The sequence below is a fragment of the Podarcis melisellensis genome (genome assembly GCF_964234715.1).
Source record: "Podarcis melisellensis genome assembly, chromosome: 8".
Taxonomy (NCBI): Eukaryota; Metazoa; Chordata; class Lepidosauria; order Squamata; family Lacertidae; genus Podarcis; species Podarcis melisellensis.
The window spans coordinates 80,010,669-80,030,027 of record NC_138540.1 but is presented as its reverse complement, the minus strand read 5'-3'; the positions used below and the strand labels follow the sequence as shown (position 1 = coordinate 80,030,027).

The 19,359-nt window shown below is 48.6% G+C and overlaps 1 protein-coding gene across 3 annotated transcripts in view; it reads right to left on the bottom strand.

The window, feature by feature from the left end:
- The window catches only part of ERF (ETS2 repressor factor), a 38,060-nt gene extending 18,701 nt beyond the window's left edge, over positions 1-19,359 (bottom strand). For 2 of the 3 annotated variants that reach the window (XR_014171048.1, XM_081922154.1), the window contains exons 1-2: positions 19,021-19,359; positions 13,302-13,388 (exon numbers count right to left, since the gene is read on the bottom strand). Coding sequence is in view for 2 of the 3 variants with exons in the window: in XM_081922154.1 (XP_081778280.1) it covers positions 13,302-13,388; positions 19,021-19,066 (133 nt within the window). In the remaining variant the exon portion in view is untranslated. The remainder of the gene's footprint in view (positions 1-13,301; positions 13,389-19,020) is intronic. The other variant, XM_081922156.1, reaches the window with a different exon arrangement.

Sequence of the window (19,359 nt, the reverse complement as noted above, 5' to 3'; positions counted from 1 at the left end):
GGGAGTTCCAAAGTCACGTAAGGAATCCGTCCAGTGGCTGAGCCCGAAGGACCAAAGTTCATAGGCAGGACTGCATTGAGACATAGGAGAAATTCGGAGAGAAGTGAAGCAGTTAGATAATTTTAGGCTCTGGACCTCAGAGTCTTTTGTGGGTTTTAAAGATAGTATTGTCTGCTGCTGTGCTTGCTTTTTACAGCTCTGCCGGGTGAAGTCCTTTGGCAAAGTCCTGCCCCGACAGCACCACAGGGGGAAAGGCCAAGACCACAAAAGGCCTATACAAAGGCTGCACCTGGTCAAAATTAGTCCATGATTCTGGCACTACCACTGAGAAGGCCCTGCTCTTTGTTTTGTTTTGGGGGGGTAAGGAATGGGGAGTGGCACACTGGGTTTTACCCTACTTTGCCTAGTCATAGAGAAGGTCTAGAAAGAGCCGTGCAAGGCACTCAACTGGAAGTCCTGCTTGTGAGCTCCACCCAACTTCAGAGATTTTACAATACCTAAAACATTTTGAAGGGCTGAACATTTTGTGGTGAAATTACACTATGCTCAGTACTCAGTGAGTACTGAGGAGCCCCATCCATGCAGGGGTGAGGGGACAGGCTTTTATGGGGGGGACTCTAAAGTACTTTTTGAAATGAAGGAAGGAAGGTGAGTAGATAGATAGATAGATAGATAGACAGACAGACAGACCTTGGCTGCCCTGGGCTCCCTTGGGAGGAAAGACAGGCTACAAATGTAATATATAAATAAATTGGTAAGGGATAATAATAATAATAATAATAATAATAATGATGATGATTTATTTGTACCCCACCCATCTCGCTGGGTTTCCCCAACCACTCTGGGCAGCTTCCAACAAAGATGAAAGATACACTAAAATGTCACATATTAAAAACTTCCCTGAACAGGGCTGCCTTCAGATGTTTTCTGAATGTCAGGTAGTTGTTTATCGCTTTGACATCTGATGGGAGGGCGTTCCACAGGGCGGGCGCCACTACCAAGAAGGCCCTCTGCCTGGTTCCCTGTAGCTTTGCTTCTCGCAATGAGGGAAACGCCAGAAGGCCCTCAGCGCTGGACCTCAGTGTCCAGGCAGAACGATGGGGCTGGAGACGCTCCTTCAGGTATACTCCATTCCAATTTTAGTGACCTCACCGGGTTGTTGTTTTTTTAAAGGACTTTAAAATGTGTTTTGTGGAGTTGGTTTGTGTGTTGTTGTTTTCTTGTTTTATGATGCATTTTTAAGTTGTGCACCACCCTCTGATCTGCTGAAGGGCAGTATGCAAATATAATTAATATTAATATGAGGAACAACCATACTGAGTTCCAGAGCATTTTTTCATATAAAAGAACCTTTCAACATCCAAGAACCAGAGTTACGGAAGGCAGGGTCCAAAACCTGGATTACTGGGACAACCGTGGGCCAGCCATTGTCTCTCAGCCTAACCTACCTCACAGGGTTGTTGTGAGAATAAAATGGGGAGAGGGGAAACCATGAGCGCCCTTGGGGTGTGGAAATGTGGGTGATAAATGTAATTCGTAAATAAATAAAAAAAATTAAGTCCACCACCTTTGCCTTACAGAATCTGGGAACAGGGCTCAGAATCCAGCAGCTTCCAAGACTTTGGAGGAGGCCAAATTTCAGCCAGGGATGCAGGGGAGGCCCTGGAGGAAGATGTTTGCCACTTGTTACAAATAGCCCAGGGGTGTATTTAAAACAAAGGGGGGGGGGAGGCCAGCCAGCAATTTGCACAGGATCAAAAACAAAGAGCAAAAGTGAATCTGGGGAAGAGGAAAGAACTGCAAAACATTCTGTGAATAGCCTGGAGGAACAGGGAAAGGATACAATGGAGATAAGAGGAGGAGGAGGGTGGGGGAGAAGGTCCAGACAATGGTCTGATGGCACATGATGCTATTAAAGTATATTTGTTAAAGCTAAGCAGGTCTCCAACCTGGCCAGTTGCTTAGACTGGAGACTGAATAACCAGGGCTGGCTCAGTCAGAAAGGCAGTTTGTAACTTAGCATGCCAGGGGAAACGGCTGGAGCACTTAGGTCATGCATGTCCAAAGTCCGTTCTGGTGGCCTAATCCGGCCTGCCAGTCAGTTTAATCCAGTCCCTGTGGCAGTTTATTTCCGGGATAAGGTAAAGGTAAAGGGACCCCTGACCATTAGGTCCAGTCATGGCCGACTCTGGGGTTGCGGCGCTCATCTCGCTTTATTGGCCGAGGGAGCCGGCGTACAGCTTCCGGGTCATGTGACCAGCATGACTAAGCCGCTTCTGGTGAACCAGAGCAGCGCACGGAAACGCCGTTTACCTTCCTGCCAGAGCGGTACCTATTTATCTACTTGTACTTTGATGTGCTTTCAACTGCTAGGTTGGCAGGAGTAGGGACCGAGCAATGGGAGCTCACCCCGTCACGGGGATTCGAACCGCCGACCTGATCGGCAAGTCCTAGGCTAAGCTCAACAACTTCAATCTTAAATAAAGGTCAATAACTTTGGTGGGCCCTCATGCATGTTCCCCTCATCAAATCTGGCCCTCTTTGGAAATAGTTTGGGCTTCCCTGACTTAGGTCCTCATAGGCTTCTCATAGGAAACTGGTTGGCCACTGTGAGAACAGGATGGTGAACTAGATAGGCCACTGGCCTGATCCTGCAGTTCTCTCCTTAAGTTCCTGTGCCAAGCTGGAGCCCCGCACAAAGGAAGGTCGTGACCCCAAGTCGTATGTGTCATGTAAGTGTCTCCCACAGGGGAGCCGCAGAAAGAATGTGGTTGGTCAAGGGAGCCATGGACTCCCAAAGGCTGAGTGAAAACCACTGCTCTACAGGTTTCTACGTGCAAAAAAAATTGGAAAGGAAGCAAACCCAGAGGTCCTTGAGAAGCACTTTTGATGCATATACTTAGATAGGAAAGGTTGAACAAGAAAGAAAACTGCACCTACAATTTACAGTGCGTTTTCTCAACTTTTCTAAAAAAGTTGAGAAACAACTTTTTCGAGGGGTCTCCTAAAAAAAGCTGTGCCTCAGGAGCCGGGGTTGCTACGCCGCTGACGAAGGAAAGTTTGGGGCCAAGAAATCCCCATCCATGTTTGAAACAGAAGCAGGGCCTTTGTGTAAACAGGTTTGAGCCTGGCCTCCTGAGACGTGAAGCTCCTTGTCCAGATTCCTGCCTAGCCAGGGGTATTCCTGGGCTCACAAACAGTCTGTCACCGTCTCATCTCCCCATCTGTAAAGCAGGAATATTAATGATCTGGCTGCTCAGTGCTACTGTGAGGTTGGGCGAGGTGATTGCCGCAAAGCACGGGGAGCATCAGCAGACACTCCAGGGGGAAGGAGTTCAGCTGAGAAGGTGCTAGCACAAAAGTGAAGGATCAGGGGTGGGAACGCAACTCACTCGTTCCTGGGCCACGGGGCACAGAGGGAACAGGCAGCAACAGATCTGAAGGAATGTGAGCGGGGAGGGATCCCTGTCCGGGCATGTTGGGGAGCTCAGAAGATTCCATCCTTCAAGCAGACAAGGGTGGGGAGAGGCAGAGACCGACCGACCGACTGGGGCCTGGCTGCAGGGAGGGAAGCGCTGATCAGGAAGTCCCCCTGAGGACAACAGGCACAGACCACTTTCCGTTCATGTCCATGGAGAGTGCCATGAAGACTCCGCCTCTCTGCAAAAGCCAATTTAGCAGGACTTGCACAGTGCAGATCTGGGGGTCAGGGCGGTGGGGGAATAGGCTTGCTAGCTCCCAACTTCCTTGCATGGCACAAAGAAGCAACGGTATCAAGGAGGCCACTAAGACACAGCGCCAAGCTGCATTAGGTAAAGGTAAAGAGACCCCTGACCATTAAGTCCAGTCGTGGCCAAGTCTGGGGTTGTGCCGCTCATCTCGCTTTATTGGCCGAGGGAGCCGGCATACAGCTTCCAGGTCATGTGGCCAGCATGACTGAGCTGCTTCTGGCGAACCAGAGCAGAACAGGGAAACGCCGTTTACCTTCCCGCCAGAGTGGTACCTATTTATCTACTTGCACTTTGACGTGCTAGGTTGGCAGGAGCAGGGGATTCGAACCGCTGACCTTCTGATCGGCAAGTCCTAGGCTCTGTGGTTTAACCCACAGCGCCACCCGGATCCAAGCTGCATTAGGACGCTGGTATTTACGTTGTACACAACCCATGTGTAAAGCACATTCAACGGATATTTAAAGTACACGGTTTCTCCCAAAGAATCCCAACCCTCCAAGTGTCCCTATTTTCCAGAGACAGTCCCGGATTTACAGAAGCCGTCCCGGTTTCTGATTTGATCCCGGAATGTCCTGCTTTTCCTTAGGACACCCCTATTTTCACTGGAGAAATGTTGGAGTTATGGAGTTATGTGAATCCTGAGCCAAGGACATAAGTAACTCCACAATCTTTAGAAGACATCTGAAGGCAGCCTTGTATAGTAAAGTGGTATTACTATTATTATTACCGTATTTTTTGCTCTATAAGACTCACTTTTTCCCTCTTAAAAAGTAAGGGGAAATGTGTGTGCATCTTATGGAGCGAATGCAGGCTGCGCAGCTATCCCAGAAGTCAGAACAGCAAGAGGGATTGCTGCTTTCACTGCACAGCAATCCCTCTTGCTGTTCTGGCTTCTGAGATTCAGAATATTTTTTTTCTTGTTTTCCTCCTCCAAAAATTAGGTGCGTCTTGTCGTCTGGTGCGTCTTATAGAGCAAAAAATACGGTAATAAGAATAATAATAATACCACTGTATTATGTTTCTATATGCGTTGGAAGCTGCCCAAAGTGCCTGGAACAACCCAGTCAGACAGGCAATATAACAGACTGGGTTATTTGTGGAGAATAGGAATTCGTTCATTTCCCCCCCAAAAAAATATAGTCCAGCCCCCCACAAGGTCTGCTGAAAAAGTTTGCTGACCCCCTGCATTACATTAACAAACTACAGTTCCCATCATTATCTGGGGGGAAGCCGTGTCCTTTAAATGTTTGGTGTGGATCTACGTAGTTGTCTTCCTAACCTATATGTCCTTGGTTAAGAAGACACTTACGGCGGCATTCCTAGGAAGATAGGAACATACCGAGCCACAGCACCGGCCCATCTAGTTCAGTATGGACTACACCGATTGGCAGAGGCTCTCTGGGTTTAAGGTGGGTCTCTCACAGCCTTGAGATGTCCAGGACTGAACCTGGGACCTTCTGCATGCAACGCATGTGGCCTGTCACTGAGTGACAGCCAAGTATCGCAAATATTTTGAACAACTGTTGTTGCCCGCCTTCCACTGGTCTGCAAATAAACTCTGGTTTCTCAAGGAAGGTGGGATACACAGTACAGTATTAAAATAACAAAAAAAAGTGGGGGGAACCAAGCACTACAGAAAACACAAGTTTCCCCAACGTGGATATTAAAGCTCTGTGTTTAAAACAGGATGTGCAATGCAGTTTTTGCTCCATGTAATCCAGGGGCACCAGGACTGCAGAGCATACAAAAATATGAGTGCATAAGAAAAGTCTTGCTGGGTCAGCCTCGCTTTTTTGTGGGGGGGGGGGGAGGGTGTAGCTCAGGTGCAGAGGTCCCAGTTTCAATCCGCAGTACAGTGGTACCTCGGGTTAAGTACTTAATTCGTTCTGGAGGTCCGTTCTTAACCTGAAGCTGTTCTTAACCTGAAGCACCACTTTAGCTAATGGGGCCTCCTGCTGCTGCCGCGCCGCCGGAGCCCGATCTCTGTTCCTACCCTGAAGCAAAGTTCTTAACCTGAAGCACTATTTCTGGGTTAGCAGAGTCTGTAACCTGAAGCGTATGTAACCCGAGGTACCACTGTATATCTAGTTTGGGCTGGGAGAGACTCTTACCCCAAATCCTGGACAGAGCTGCTGCTAGTCTGTGTAGGCAAGGCTGAGGAAGGTGGACCACTGGCCTGATTCAGTGTACAAGGTGGTTTCCCGTGTTCCTGACGGACGAAGTGCCCATCTAGTCTGTCTGGTATGCTGCTGCCTGATGCCGCTGAGAAAGGGTGGCCCAAGGATGAGAAGGAGAAGGGAAGCCCACGAACCTGAGTTATATACCGTATTTTTCGCTCTATAAGACACACTTGACCATAAGACGCATCTAGTTTTAGAGGAGAACGAGAAAACAAAATCTCTCCCTCTCTGCGCAGCGCCCCTTCAGCGAAGCGGCAGGAGAAATGGAAGGGGCTCCGTTTCTCCTCCCACTTTGCTGAAGGGGTGCAGCTTTCCCTCTCTGCACACCTCTCGCTCTCTGCACGAGGGATAGCTGTGCAGCCTGCATTCGCTCCATAAGACGCACACACATTTCCCCTTACTTTTTAGGAGGGGGAAAGTGCTTCTTATAGAGCGAAAAATACGGTATGTGGTGAAAGGGGCATTCACACTGGGGAAGAGTACTATGGGAAGATGTGCAGACCCAAGTGAGAGGAGATACAGGCCGCGGAGATGTGCTATGCCCCTGATTCCAGCTCTAAGGAGGTGGGGGAATGCTAAGTCCCAAAGAGATGTTTAGCAAGGCTGCATTTATTCAGTACAAAAGCTGCAGAATTAAGCATTCTGAGGTTCTCAGGTTCCGAAAGAAAGAAAGAAAGAAAGAAAGAAAGAAAGAAAGAAAGAAAGAAAGAAAGAAAGAAAGAAAACAGAGAGAGAGGTGGAGAAAGAGAGAGAAGAGCAAGCTCTTGGTCCTTTAAGGTGTCAGAGTTAAAATTTCAATATTTATTTATTTTAATCCTGTTGCGTGCAACACCTGGAAAAACCTCTGAAGCCTTCTTGAAAGCTCATCGCCAAAGGGTCTTTGATTTAATGGCATCTTAACTTAAGGGTTCCCCCCCCCCGCCACCGCCCCACCCTCCCAAGAGTAAATAGTAATGTCATGCAATATTGTCAAGAGGAGGGTTTTCCCTCGCAAGCAGCGAAGTCTCAGAGGGGCCCACAGGGTGTTGGCTTGCAGAGGGGTGGGGAGGAAGGCGCACTGGACGGAGAGAAAGGTTATGCAAAAAAAGCTCTGAAAAGCCAGATGACAGGAATATCAGCAAGGAATATATTGAGGTCTTCTTCCATCCCTGAGGGTAGGAAGGCAAGGCAGCAGAAGTCTTTGAAAGTTTCAGGCTGCAGTCCTAAGCAGCCCAGGAAGCAAACCCCATTGGGCACAGTGGGGCTTGTTCCTAAGTAAACACACACAGGATTGTGCTATTATTAAGGCTATAAATTAGGACCAAATGGTCAAGAACACAGACCTCCTTGCACTATATACAGTACAGTGGTACCTCGGGTTAAGAACTTACGGTAATTCGTTCTGGAGGTCTGTTCTTAACCTGAAACTGTTCTTAACCTGAAGCACCACTTCAGCTAATAGGGCCTCCCGCTGCCGCCACTGCGCAATTTCTGTTCTCATCCTGAAGCAAAGTTCTTAACCCGAGGTACTATTTCTGGGTTAGCAGAGTCTGTAACCTGAAGCGTCTGCAACCCGAGGTACCACTGTACGAACTTTCTCAAGATCTGGCTGTGTTGATGGGCAGGCCATGGACTTCTAAGGGCTTGCTTTTTTATATAAATATCAGGATGCGGTTTGAAAAAGTCATCTGCAAAAGAAGCCGTAAATGAGGCTGTGCTACAGGATTGGCCGTAAGGAACTGTTTTCCAGCGCATGCTGTTTGGGAACAGGACAGATCCATCCATTAGCAGACAGGTGAGTCCCTGGCCCTGTAAGCTGTCTGGATAGGAAAGCACTTTTTGGAACCATATTGTTATAGATTTGAGAGGACCCTCCCCAAAAAAATCCCTAGAAATTAATAAATGGTAGTTGTTGTTTAGTCATGTCCGACTCTTTGTGACCCCATGGACCAGAGCATGCCAGGGACTCCTGTCTTCCATTGCCTCCCGCGGTTTGGTCAAACTCATGCTGGTAGCTTCGAGAACACTGTCCAGCCATCTCGTCCTCTGTCGTCCCCTTCTCCTTGTGCCCTCAATCTTTCCCAGCATCAGGGTCTTTTCCAGGGAGTCGCCTCTTCTCATGAGGTGGCCAAAGTAGTATTTTGATTAACTGGGATATGGATAAAAATACAAGCTGCAGGACTGCGCCAGACAAGGAATCCCTGGGCTGGCTTATGCAAAACAGCTTGGCTGGCCTAAGGAAGAACAAATCTATTAACATGACCTCATGGGCCATCTTGGGACACGGGTGGCGCTGTGGGTTAAGCCACAGTGCCTAGGCCTTGCCAATCAGAAGATCGCGGTACGAATCCCCGCAATGGGGTGAGCTCCCATTGCTCGGTCCCAGTTCCTGCCAACCTAGCAGTTTGAAAGCATGTCAAAGTGCCAGTAGATAAATAGGTACCGCTCTGGCGTTTCCGTGCGCTGCTCTGGTTCGCCAGAAGTGGTTTAGTCATGCTGGCCACATGACCTGGAAGCTGTACGCTGGCACCCTCGGCCAATAAAGCGAGTTGAGCCCCGCAACCCCAGTGTCGGTCACGACTGGACCTAATGGTCAGGGGTCCCTTTACCTTTACCTAATGACCCATCCTAGAAGAATCCTTGGGCCTGCCTGGGAAGACAGATGTCAGACAGAAGACAGATAATGGTGTGTGTGTGTGTGTGTGTGTGTGTGTGTGAAGGGACAGGAAAAGAAAGTTTCTGCGCAAGGTATCTTAGGAAGAAGAACCAGGAAGAGAGACTGGGGACCATTTGCATTTGCTGGGTCCTCAAGACTGGCCAAGGCTGCAGCCGGCACACAAATAATTACCGGGCTGCATGTCCTGCTTCTTCCAAAATCCTGGAGCCAATACTGAGTACAGGACACACCCGGCATGTCTGTTGTAAGAATGACAATACACCCCTCTGCAGGAGCAAGAGCTGGGCACAAATTCAACAAATAGATGAACATCTGATAGCAACACAGTGTCGACCTCCTTTCAGTCAGACACTGCATGTTGCCAGACAATGTATTGAAACTTGGATCCTGCCCACCAAACTTGAAAGGGGTGGGATTTCATTGCAATCTATTGGCTGCTCCCCCTGCTTGCTGGGAGAAATATCATGGCAAGGAAGAGACTAGCTTGGCCCCATCTGTTGACCAGAAAAGGAGCAGTGCAGGGAGCTTGCTGCTTCTTTCCCTGCCAGAAGAAATAACAACTTGCAACTAAGAACTAGTGCCTGGGTTTGCTTTTTTTCCTCCTCCCTCCCCAAATCTTTTCCTTTTGTGTCATGTCTTTTGTAAGCCTGGGTTCAGGGACTGATGGTTTCAAGACACTCTGGGAAGCACCCCCCCCCATTTTTGGGGGGTTGAAGAGCAGGATGCAACACACACAAGTAAATAAATAAATACTGGTGCTGAAGTGGGAAACCCAGAATTGCTATATTAAAAGGTCTAGGATGCTCTCAAGAGTTTACCTAGCATAAGATGCCTTAGAACAAGCCCCCAGAATCCTTTGCACCATGCAGGGCTTCTGCGGCAGGCGTTCACAGGGCACATGGCAGAATGTGAACTCGGAAAGGGTTCCTCGAGAGCGGAAAGTTTTAAAAGCCGCCGGTTTAACACATAGAGTTTAATCCAAAAATTCAGGGCAATCTTATTTGACAACAGCCCTCTCTCATTCTCTAAAAGCTGTTATCCACTACTTGGATAATCTGTTTCAAAGCCATCTTTTAAACCTCAGCATTGTCTCAACAGAAAAGCAGGGCTTGGGTGAATGCTCTGTCTGCTCACCCAGGTGCCCCAAGAGGGGAAGGTTCCCCCCCCCCCCCAGGTTTGTGCTCCTTCCTAAAAACTGAGAATCGGCTCCAAAAAAACTGGGAGCAACTTTTTCCAGCTCTCCTGCTGATCTAGCTAACGGTTTCAGCGTCTTTCTGTCAAGTCTTTATTATTTGCCGTCGGGTAACATTATATTGCTGTTGTTGCAACACACCCCAAGGAGAATTAACAAGCCATTGCTTTTGTGATCTACTGGTGAGCTTCCAAAGACATCAATACCTGATCATTACTGGAAAGAGCAAGGGGCTAGATGGGGCTTCCTCGGATTCAGCAAGTCGGTACTTGCATCCATTTGTGCCCAAAGCATGCATGAGAGAGACCTGTATCACCATACATGATCAAGTGGAATATATAACAAGTGAGATCTGCAATAAAATGTTGCGGTGCAGCAAGTGTGGGACACTTCTGGCCCTCAAGATGCTGCTGAAGCACAACTCCCATCTGCTTCAGCAAGCATAGCCAATGACCAGGGATGATGGGAGTTTAGCAACATCGGGAGAGGGGGCAGCAAAGTTTCCCCTAAAAAGGTAAAGGTAAAGGGACCCCTGACCATTAGGTTCAGTTGTGGTTGACTCTGGGGTTGCAGCGCTCATCTCGCTTTACTGGCCGAGGGAGCCGGCATACAGCTTCCAGGTCATGTGGCCAGCAGGACTAAGCCGCTTCTACGGAAATGGCGTTTACCTTCCCGCCGGAGCGGTACCTATTTATCTACTTGCACTTTGACATACTTTTGAACTGCTAGGTTGGCAGGAGCAGGGACCGAGCAACGGGAGCTCACCCCATCGCAGGGATTCGAACCGCTGACCTTCTGATCAGCAAGCCCTAGGCTCTGTGGTTTAACCCACAGCGCCACCCGCGTCCTAAGGTTCCCCTACTCCTCCATTATACCTAACTAACACCTAATAGTGCTCCTGTTCAGGGTTCCAGTCAGCCATGTCCTAGGTCAAGAAGCTGTCAAGGGCTCAAGCAGTTCACTCCCCCTGCCCGATTTTTTGTCTTCCCTTTCCGACTGACACTCAACATTTTGTGATTCCCTTGCTTCTACGTAACTTGGGAGTTACCTAAGCACGCCCTCTCGGTTTCCAGCAGCCCCTTTTGGGCTCTAATTCTGTCAGGATCCTACCTCCAAGGGCACAATTCACAGGGAATGATGCTCAATTGCATGCCCTGTCTCCCCAGGTCTCTGAGCATGCGTGCCTGCTTCTGTTTAAACAAGGGGTTTGGATGATGGGTTTAAGATTGCAATCTAACAGGTTCCTAACCTGCCTGACTGTTTCAGGTTGTAGCCTCCAGTGTTTGTTTTAGCGGCCATTTTAAGCCATGACAACTTAAAAAAAAAATAATCTGAATACATCTAAATGCATTTATGGGTGCAGATGGTCAATAGTTTGAGAGTGGATAACCCAAAACAGCACTAGGATGTTTGTGGAGAAAGCAAAGAAAAGCTGGTCTTCTTGCTAGCCTGCGGGATAGAATTGCTGCTGCTACATTTATCCTGGAGCAAATTTGCTTTATCCCAGTGTATGTCATCCGACTACATTTTATGCTGCAAGGAGCCTTTGAAGTTATCTTCTGGCAGATTCCCACCCTCAGACAATCAAACAAGCTATGGTTTGTTTCCCCAAAGTGCGGTTTGTTTTCCAGCTGCTCTCGCCTCAAGACTTTGCAGTTTGGTGACCATCCATGATGGGGTTAGTAAAAAAAAATAAAAAATCAAGGAAGGGTGCTGAGTTCACACATGACACCAAGAAACCAAGTTTCATAAGCCAAATAGATTCAGATCATTCTTTGTTAATGGGAAACAAACCATAGTTAAGTTGCTGGGCATGGTTCATATGTAACAATAAGGGTCTTAGCCAATTAAGTTCTACTTAGAGTAGAACAACTGAAATCAATGAACCTACGCTAGTTATGTCCTCTAGGGCTATCAAGATAATAGTGTACAGCTAGGCTTGTTCTTACGGGCAATGTTCAACTCTAGGCATCACTAGTTAAAGTAGAGGTGGAGAACCTGTGGCCACCAGGTGCTGCTGGACTCCACCTCCCATAATTCCTGGCTGCTGGACTCCAACTCCCATAATTCCAACAACATCTGGAGGGCCATAGGTACCCCATCCTCAAATTAAAGGATCTCAACATTAAAACCAGTGTCTTGTTTCTAACAGGAACCAGCTGGAAGCTTCTAAGAAGAGTGAAAAGGCAACATGCCTTCCAAGCTGATTGCCCTCAGCGTCTTGTATTCACACAGGCATATTGCCCTCTGGTTCACAGAATCATAGAGTTGCAAGGGACCTCCAAAGGTTATCTAGTCCAACCCCCCTGCAATGGAGGAGTTTCCATCTAGCTCTCCTGACTAATAGGTGCTGGAAGACTGGTTATCCTCCGCAAATATTCCTGCTTGCTTCTTCTTTTAAGCCCTCTTAGCTAGCGGCCATAAATATATCCAGTGGCGGTGAATTCCGCAAGTTAATTGCACGTTGTATATGAAATACTTCTCTCTTTCGGCTCTCCGGAGCCTTGAGCTATTAATCTGCGGGGAGGTGCCGCTGCGAGATTACGACCGGCTCCAAGGCTGCCCTGTGAACTGCCGTAGCAAAAGTGGGATTAGAACTCTGCTCTCCCAGATCAAAATATAATCCTCTCCTTGGTGCACTAAGCTTGTGTATATGTTGCGTGTGCGCAGACACCAATGCCTCACACAACCGAAATCTCCCGTGGGGACGCCCCTCTCTTCTCCAGGTCTCTGGGCTGCCTGCCGTTGCCCAAGGGGGTAATTATAAAGGTGTTTGTTTTTGATTGCCTCATTTAGACACAAGTGGCTTTTGCTCAGCGCAGAACCCGCCTTGCATGTGCATGTGTCTATATATCTATATCTGCCTGCCTGATGCAACAGCTGAACACTCAGAGAGGGAAAGATGGAGCCCACTCCCCTCTTATCTAGGGGGAGATGCGCCTCTGTCATTTGTCGCTAAGGGGGAAGACTCCAAAATTGGCTGGGGGAACACACGCTTTTGACCCACGTGAATTTTCCAAAGGGGGTGCCTTCCATCTGTATCCCCCCCGCAACCCCTACATCTTAGGGCTATGAGAAAGTGAGGCCTGGAAAATCCCTAGAAATGGACTCTTCTGAGACAGCCGCGACTAAAATTAGAAGTGCCGTAACTATGGGTGGAAGCGAGGGAGGACTTTGTGGCCAGGGGAACAGGCCCAAATTATCCCTAACTTTATTAATTATGGTGTTAGAAACACCTGAGGTGGCCTGGAACACGAACACACACACACACACACACACACACACACACACACACACACACACAGTGTATATCTCATACATTTAAAGAAAAAAATAGAGAAAAGAATCCTGGGAACTGTAGTTTCTGAGACAGCTTGGAAATGTTGCTGTGTGAGGGGAAAACTACGGTTCCCATGATTCTATGGGGGGTGGGGAGGTGTGCTTTAAATGAAGGGTGCGTACATAGCCAGTTGGTCGGAGGATGTGGAGCCTAGTAGGCGGGCATGAGAATGAGAGGGAGAGCGAAAGGTTGTGAGGCTTACCGTACCTTGCCTCCAGTCCGCAGCGCCATCTTGTTTGCTCGCTGGAGATCGACATCTGCAATACATTCGACTTTGGCGAGAGGATGGCTGTGCAAACAGAGCAGAGGGTTAGGATACCAACACAAAAAGTGTGTGTGTGTGTGTGTTTTGGTGAGGGGGGTAGAATCTCTGCGAAGAGAATCTGGCTTAAAGATGTCGAGGACCAAAGAGGACACCTCACTGCTCCAAGCCCAAACGAAAATTAACGGACCAAAGACTGGCTGTGTACATGCCATGCATTTAAAGCACATTATGGCCAATCCTGGGAACTGTAGTTTACTCCCAACATACCTACCATTCTCAGCACATTTATCAAACTACAGTTCCCAGGATTCTTTGGGCTGGGGTTGCTTTGAATATACGGCTTGTACCATGGCCACACCATGACATTTGGGCACCTGAGGGGAACCACAAAATGGCGTCTGTTCACCCCTGCCAGGGAAGAAGGGGTGAGTAAAGATCTACCTCAGGAACGAGGGAGGAAGAAGTATCTACATCAGGATCAAGAGTGATCACAGATAGTAGCCTTTAACAGCCTTGGTAGTTGCTGCTGTGCTACAGCTCCCAAAATACCCTGGGCAATGCAGGCGGAAGCTGATGTTAGTTGTAGCTTGAAAATTTGCAGGGCAACAGGTTTTTGTTTTTAGTTTATTATGAGGTCTGCCCTTCCTCCTGGGAGCTCAGCGTAGTGTACAAGGGTCCTCACACTCCCCGTTTTATCCTGACAACAACCCTGTGAGGTTGATTAGGTTCAGAGATTGCGATGGGCCCAAGGTCGCCCAGCGAGCTGCATTGCGGAGCGGGGATTCAAACCCAGCCCTCGCCTACAGTGACATCAAATTAATGTATAAACTTTTCCTGCATTAACTACAACAGAAAACACCAGAATATCACATTGGTAGAGGGGAAAGGGAGGACTCAGAAAGTGGTTCTGGGGGCCCAAAAGGTGTGAGTTTGCAGCCCGGGGCCACTTCTAAACACTTGACAAGGGTTTAATGTGTGAGTCCAGAAGTTACAAGTTAAAATTTCATATCTACCAGAAACTCAGTAGGTGGTCTTATGCATATTCCCCGCCCCCACCACCCATATTATTATACGGACAATAATGGTTTACAGAGGAGTAGCTGTAGCCTACATTACAAGGCTGTTGTAACGATTGCTGAGCCTGTGCATTCACAACACTTTGAAAGGCTCTGTGTAGGAATGCATGATTCTTAAATAGGAATGAAATGTAAAGCAGCTGAGGGATATTACCAGCAGAAAGGAAGCTGTCTCGATCTATGTCGGAAGCGTCGGAGAAGACAGCCTTCGTATGGCACGATATTGCTCAGAGGCACTTCTTCCAGTAAAACTCTGCAAGTCTCCCTCCTTTGTTAGAAAATAAACTTCCAAGTGGGTGCATATGGAGCAAACATTTCCACACTAATGCGTCCACAGTGAGTGGGAAGAACTTAATAATGAAAAGTTTTGGGGAGCCCAAAGTAACCCATTAAGAGAGAAGGAAGTCTGTTGTGTTTCTGGATGAGTCACCGGCCAGGTAATCCTGCCCCATATCTGGAAAGGACAGGGTTGAACAGGGAGCCTCCAGATGTTTCTGGACTTCTGCCAGCTGCAGCCAGCATTGCCAATGATTAGGGGCAATGGGAATTTTGTAACCCAAACTCTGGAGGGCCACAGGTTCCCCAAACTATGACACAGCCAAAGAATCCCTGCCTTCAGAAGGAGACGTACTCTGCAAGTCACACAGATTTATTTATTTATCACATTTTTATCCCGCCTTTCCTCCAAAGAGCTCAGGCTGGTCACATGGTTCTCTTTTTACAACAACCCTGTTGTGAGGTAGGTAAGGCCGAGAAACTGTGACTGGCTCAAGGTCGCTCCGCGAGCTTCACCCAGGATTCGAACCCTGGTCTCTCAGATCCTAGTCCAACACTCTAACCACTAAAGCACATGGCTTGGGTGGTGGTGTTGGGCTCTTTGGAGGGCAAGTTGCTTTTTATTCCTACGTGCTCTTAAAAGGTAAAGGGACCCCTGACCATTAGGTCCAGTCATGGCCGACTCTGGGGTTGCGGCGCTCACCTCGCTTTATTGGCCAAGGGAGCCGGTGTACAGCTTCCAGGTCATGTGGCCATCATGACTAAGCTGCTTCTGGCAAACCAGAGCAGCGCATGGAAACGCCGTTTACCTTCCCGCCGGAGCGGTACCTATTTATCTACTTGCACTTTGACGTGCTTTCGAACTGCTAGGTTGGCAGGAGCAGGGCCCGAGCAACGGGAGCTCACCCCGTCGCGGGGATTCGAACCGCCGACCTTCTGATCGGCAAGTCCTAGGCTCTGTGGTTTAACCTTAATTCAGGGTCCAAGATTTGGGGTCCAAGAGTAAAGTGGACTTGCAGTTTTAAATCAGACCTTCTCAGTGTTGGCTCCCAACAGTGTGGGACACCCTCCCTATAGAGGTGTGTTGGGCACCATCCTTGCCAAGCTTTAAGCGGTCAATGAGGGCTGGCCTCTTATTATTGAATGTTATTGGCCTATTGTCCTGCCGATATGCGCTGCATGGCATTTTGGGGTGGGGTCATTTTCAATCCAATCTATTGCATTCTTTTTCCTGGACGTAACTGGCATTTAGGGTGAAGGGCAGTTAACAAAGAGAACCAAATAATGAAGACCACGACGGAAAAGACGTGCCGGCTACCAGTACCTTCCAGCGGGTTTGGAAGACAAATTCAAAAACCAGTGGAAGGACAGTTCCCACTAGGGCCCGGAATACAAGGGGTTAACCCGAGGAGCTTGAGGCCTGACACCTGTTTAAAGAGACATGTGGGAATTTTCCGGTCTTGACCCCTGCCGCTGACCCCTGGCGACCAGGCTACTGGGGAACCAGGCCAAAATATGGGAATAATCTCCCCAGGCATGAAAACTGACAGCTTGGGGGAATGGAATGACAGAGGGGTGGGGGTGGGGAGAGGCTATACAAGGACCCAAGGCGGAGGGGGGGCTGGAGATGGGGCGAGGGGGGCCGGGCTGAATAGCCCTTGCACCCACCCGTTCCCTGCCCCCCACCGCACAAATCCCGACCTCCCAATTCCTTCCCCCCCCTTTTCTTTTTCAGCCTCCCATTGCACCTCCCAGAAAAGACCCCTTTGCAGATGCAATTTCTACCCGGCTCCCCCCGCCCCGCCACCCCTTGCCCTGCGCTGTCCTTGGGACTCCCTCTGGGTGAAGGGAGGGCGCGAGGCAAGGAGGGTGGGGCGGGTGGAGAGGGTCACAAGCCCAGGGAGCAGGCAGCAGCCGAGAGTCTGGTGCCACATTTTCTGGGGCCCGGCTATAAATAGCCGGCGTTATAAATAATGCAGCATTATTCCCTCTATAATTATCGGGTGGGAAGTTTGCGGCCGGGCTGGCGTATTACACGGCTGTACAGGCCGGCACCCTCCTGCCTCCCTTACGCCAGTCTTCCTAATTTACACTCCTTCCTCGTGGGGCCCGTCCCTCCTGCCAGACGGACAAATCGAGCAACCGGATTCCTCCATTACTCTGGAGCAAAAGGCTCCACGGCGCAGACCGCATCCTTTTCATTTAAACTCCCGGGGAAATAATGGAGTGGGACCCTCGCCCCACTGTCGGGGGGGGGAGGGAGGGAAGGGAGCCAGCCTCCCCATTTCACCCCACCCCACCCAAAAAGCTTTTGCAATTGTAGCCCCTGCTAGGCCGAGGTTAATTTCGAAGGCAGAAATTTTGACCCGCTCGGCTTTAAGCCTGTCCAGAAGACGTGCCCCGCTGACCCACAGAGCCTGTTCCCTAATCCGACATGTGTGTGGGTTGCCCGGGGTTACTCGGTAGTGAGGGGAAGGCAGGTGGGATATGCTCAGAAACACACTTGTCATGTTACAGGGTAGATTCTGGATATTTAGCATGCTCTGGGGCTCAGTCCCAGCATAAATTAAGACCTGCTTCATTGTGACATCACCATCATTATTATATCGCACCATCAGTGCATGGCAGTTTATAGCATGCAATAAGGACAGGTCTCTGTCCCAAGGAGCTTACAATCAACCTCACGGTACTAGACTTCCCTTGGTATATCATTTAAAATGCATCTACTTTGTTAGGGTTTTAGTCCTGTTTTAACTGTATTTGCTGTTTTTAATCTTGTGTGTTAAATCACCCCGAGGCAGTTGTTTGGAAGGCAATTAACAAATCACTGATAATGCAGTAGTAATTAATATCCAGCCCAATTGTTTAGCTCCCTTGTTTAGAGGCAAACTGTCAAATCTGCTTTCCTCTACACGTGAAAACACCTTCAGGCATCTCAGAAATATAACCAGTAAACACACTCCCAAATTTTGACTACATCCAGAGTCTTAGCAAATTGGGGGTGTCCAAGCCAGCACAGGTGTGGAAACTGAGGCAGACACAGTGAACAGGGATGACGAATGCACGCCTATTTGTTCCTAACAACACCCTCTTGCCTTAAGGGAGATGGGAATAAGGGGTGCCCCCTTCTGCTGTGGGAGAATTGCATTCTGACCTCCCTATGCAGGTCTACTCAGAAGTAAGTCACAGAGGTCAGTGGAAGAGTTTGTTTCAAGTATGTACTCAGTTCACACAGCTCACTGGGTGGCCTTCAGTTACTCAACCTTGCATACCTCACACAGTTTTATCAGACGCATAGGATTATATATATATATTGTAACTCACGGAGTCCCTCTAATATGGTACAGTGAGAAATAAATCTAGATGAATTCAAAATAAACAAGCCTTCTTTTTTGGCTCAGCTAAAATACGGAACCTAGGAATTCAGGCTTTCATTAAAAGGCCCTGTCAGAAGTGATGCTAACATGCCACTCTTTTTTAAAACCTTCACCTTCCACAAGTCTACTGCAGATGAGGTTTCGGTCAGGTTTTGTTTTTTTACACTGAAACTGGTTCCCTACGCATGCTGTTAAAGCAATATTCGCAAGGACCGCAATATTCGCAAGGACCGGCAATCCGGGTTTAAAATGGCTCCCTTGTGATTCCAACATCCACACATGGACCAAAGTTTTTGATGCAGCTGAACTGTATCCCACGGGGAGGGAGAAGAACTTTGAGAACTGGAGCCCCTGATAGGCAAAAGTTAATATTTAAAAGGCAAAAATTTCCACCCTGGGGCCTTGAGCCTTTCGAGAAGACCTGTTCTTTCCAATACAGTTTAAAGCACACACCCCAAATCTGTAATATCAACTTCTATCAATTATAAGTTTCTGGGGTTTTTTAAGTCACTCTTCTGCTTTCATAATGAGGCAACACATTTTAGGATTCAGTGGTTGTTGTTTTCAAAGACCTTCTGAGCACCATTTAGAATCATAGAATTTGATTTATAAATGTCCTTAGGTTTAAGCCTTTTTTCAAGGGGTTTTTTAAAAAACAAAGTCTCTCCCCTACCCCCCCACACTTCTACCTGTATTCAAGACTGCTGTTCTACATCTTCCTTGGTCCGCCCCCCCCAAAAAATCATAATAATTGGGGGGACTTCGTGATCACCCCATTTGGTGTTGGGTCCAAGGATCAGAGGCATGCAACGTCTGGACCTATTTTGCAAAATGTTCTGCCCCACATGCAACACCCCCCCCCAAAAAAATTAAGAAGACAGAGCTGAGGGTGGGGAGGAGAAGAGAGAGAGAGAAAAAGAGACTTACAGAGCAAAGAGGAAGAGAGGGCTTTCTTTGTGTGGGGCTGCCCCATAGACGGGCTAAGTCGTCCCCTCCCTTTTTGCCCCCGGCCAGCTGGGAAAGTCAACTCCGGGGAGCCGGCCGGAGGGAAAGAGCGAGCGAAGCGGGTATATTTAGCCGCAGGGCGGGGTCGGCCGCCTGAGGAAGGAGGGAAGGAGGAAAAGAAGGAGTAAAGCGGGATTAAACTCTAGAAGGGGACGCCCGGCGCCTTGTGACTCCTCCATCGCCGAAATAGCAGCGCGAGGCGAGAGGAAAAGTTTGTTCCTGCGGCGGAATTAGCAGCAGGGCACTAAAAACAGCTGCAGC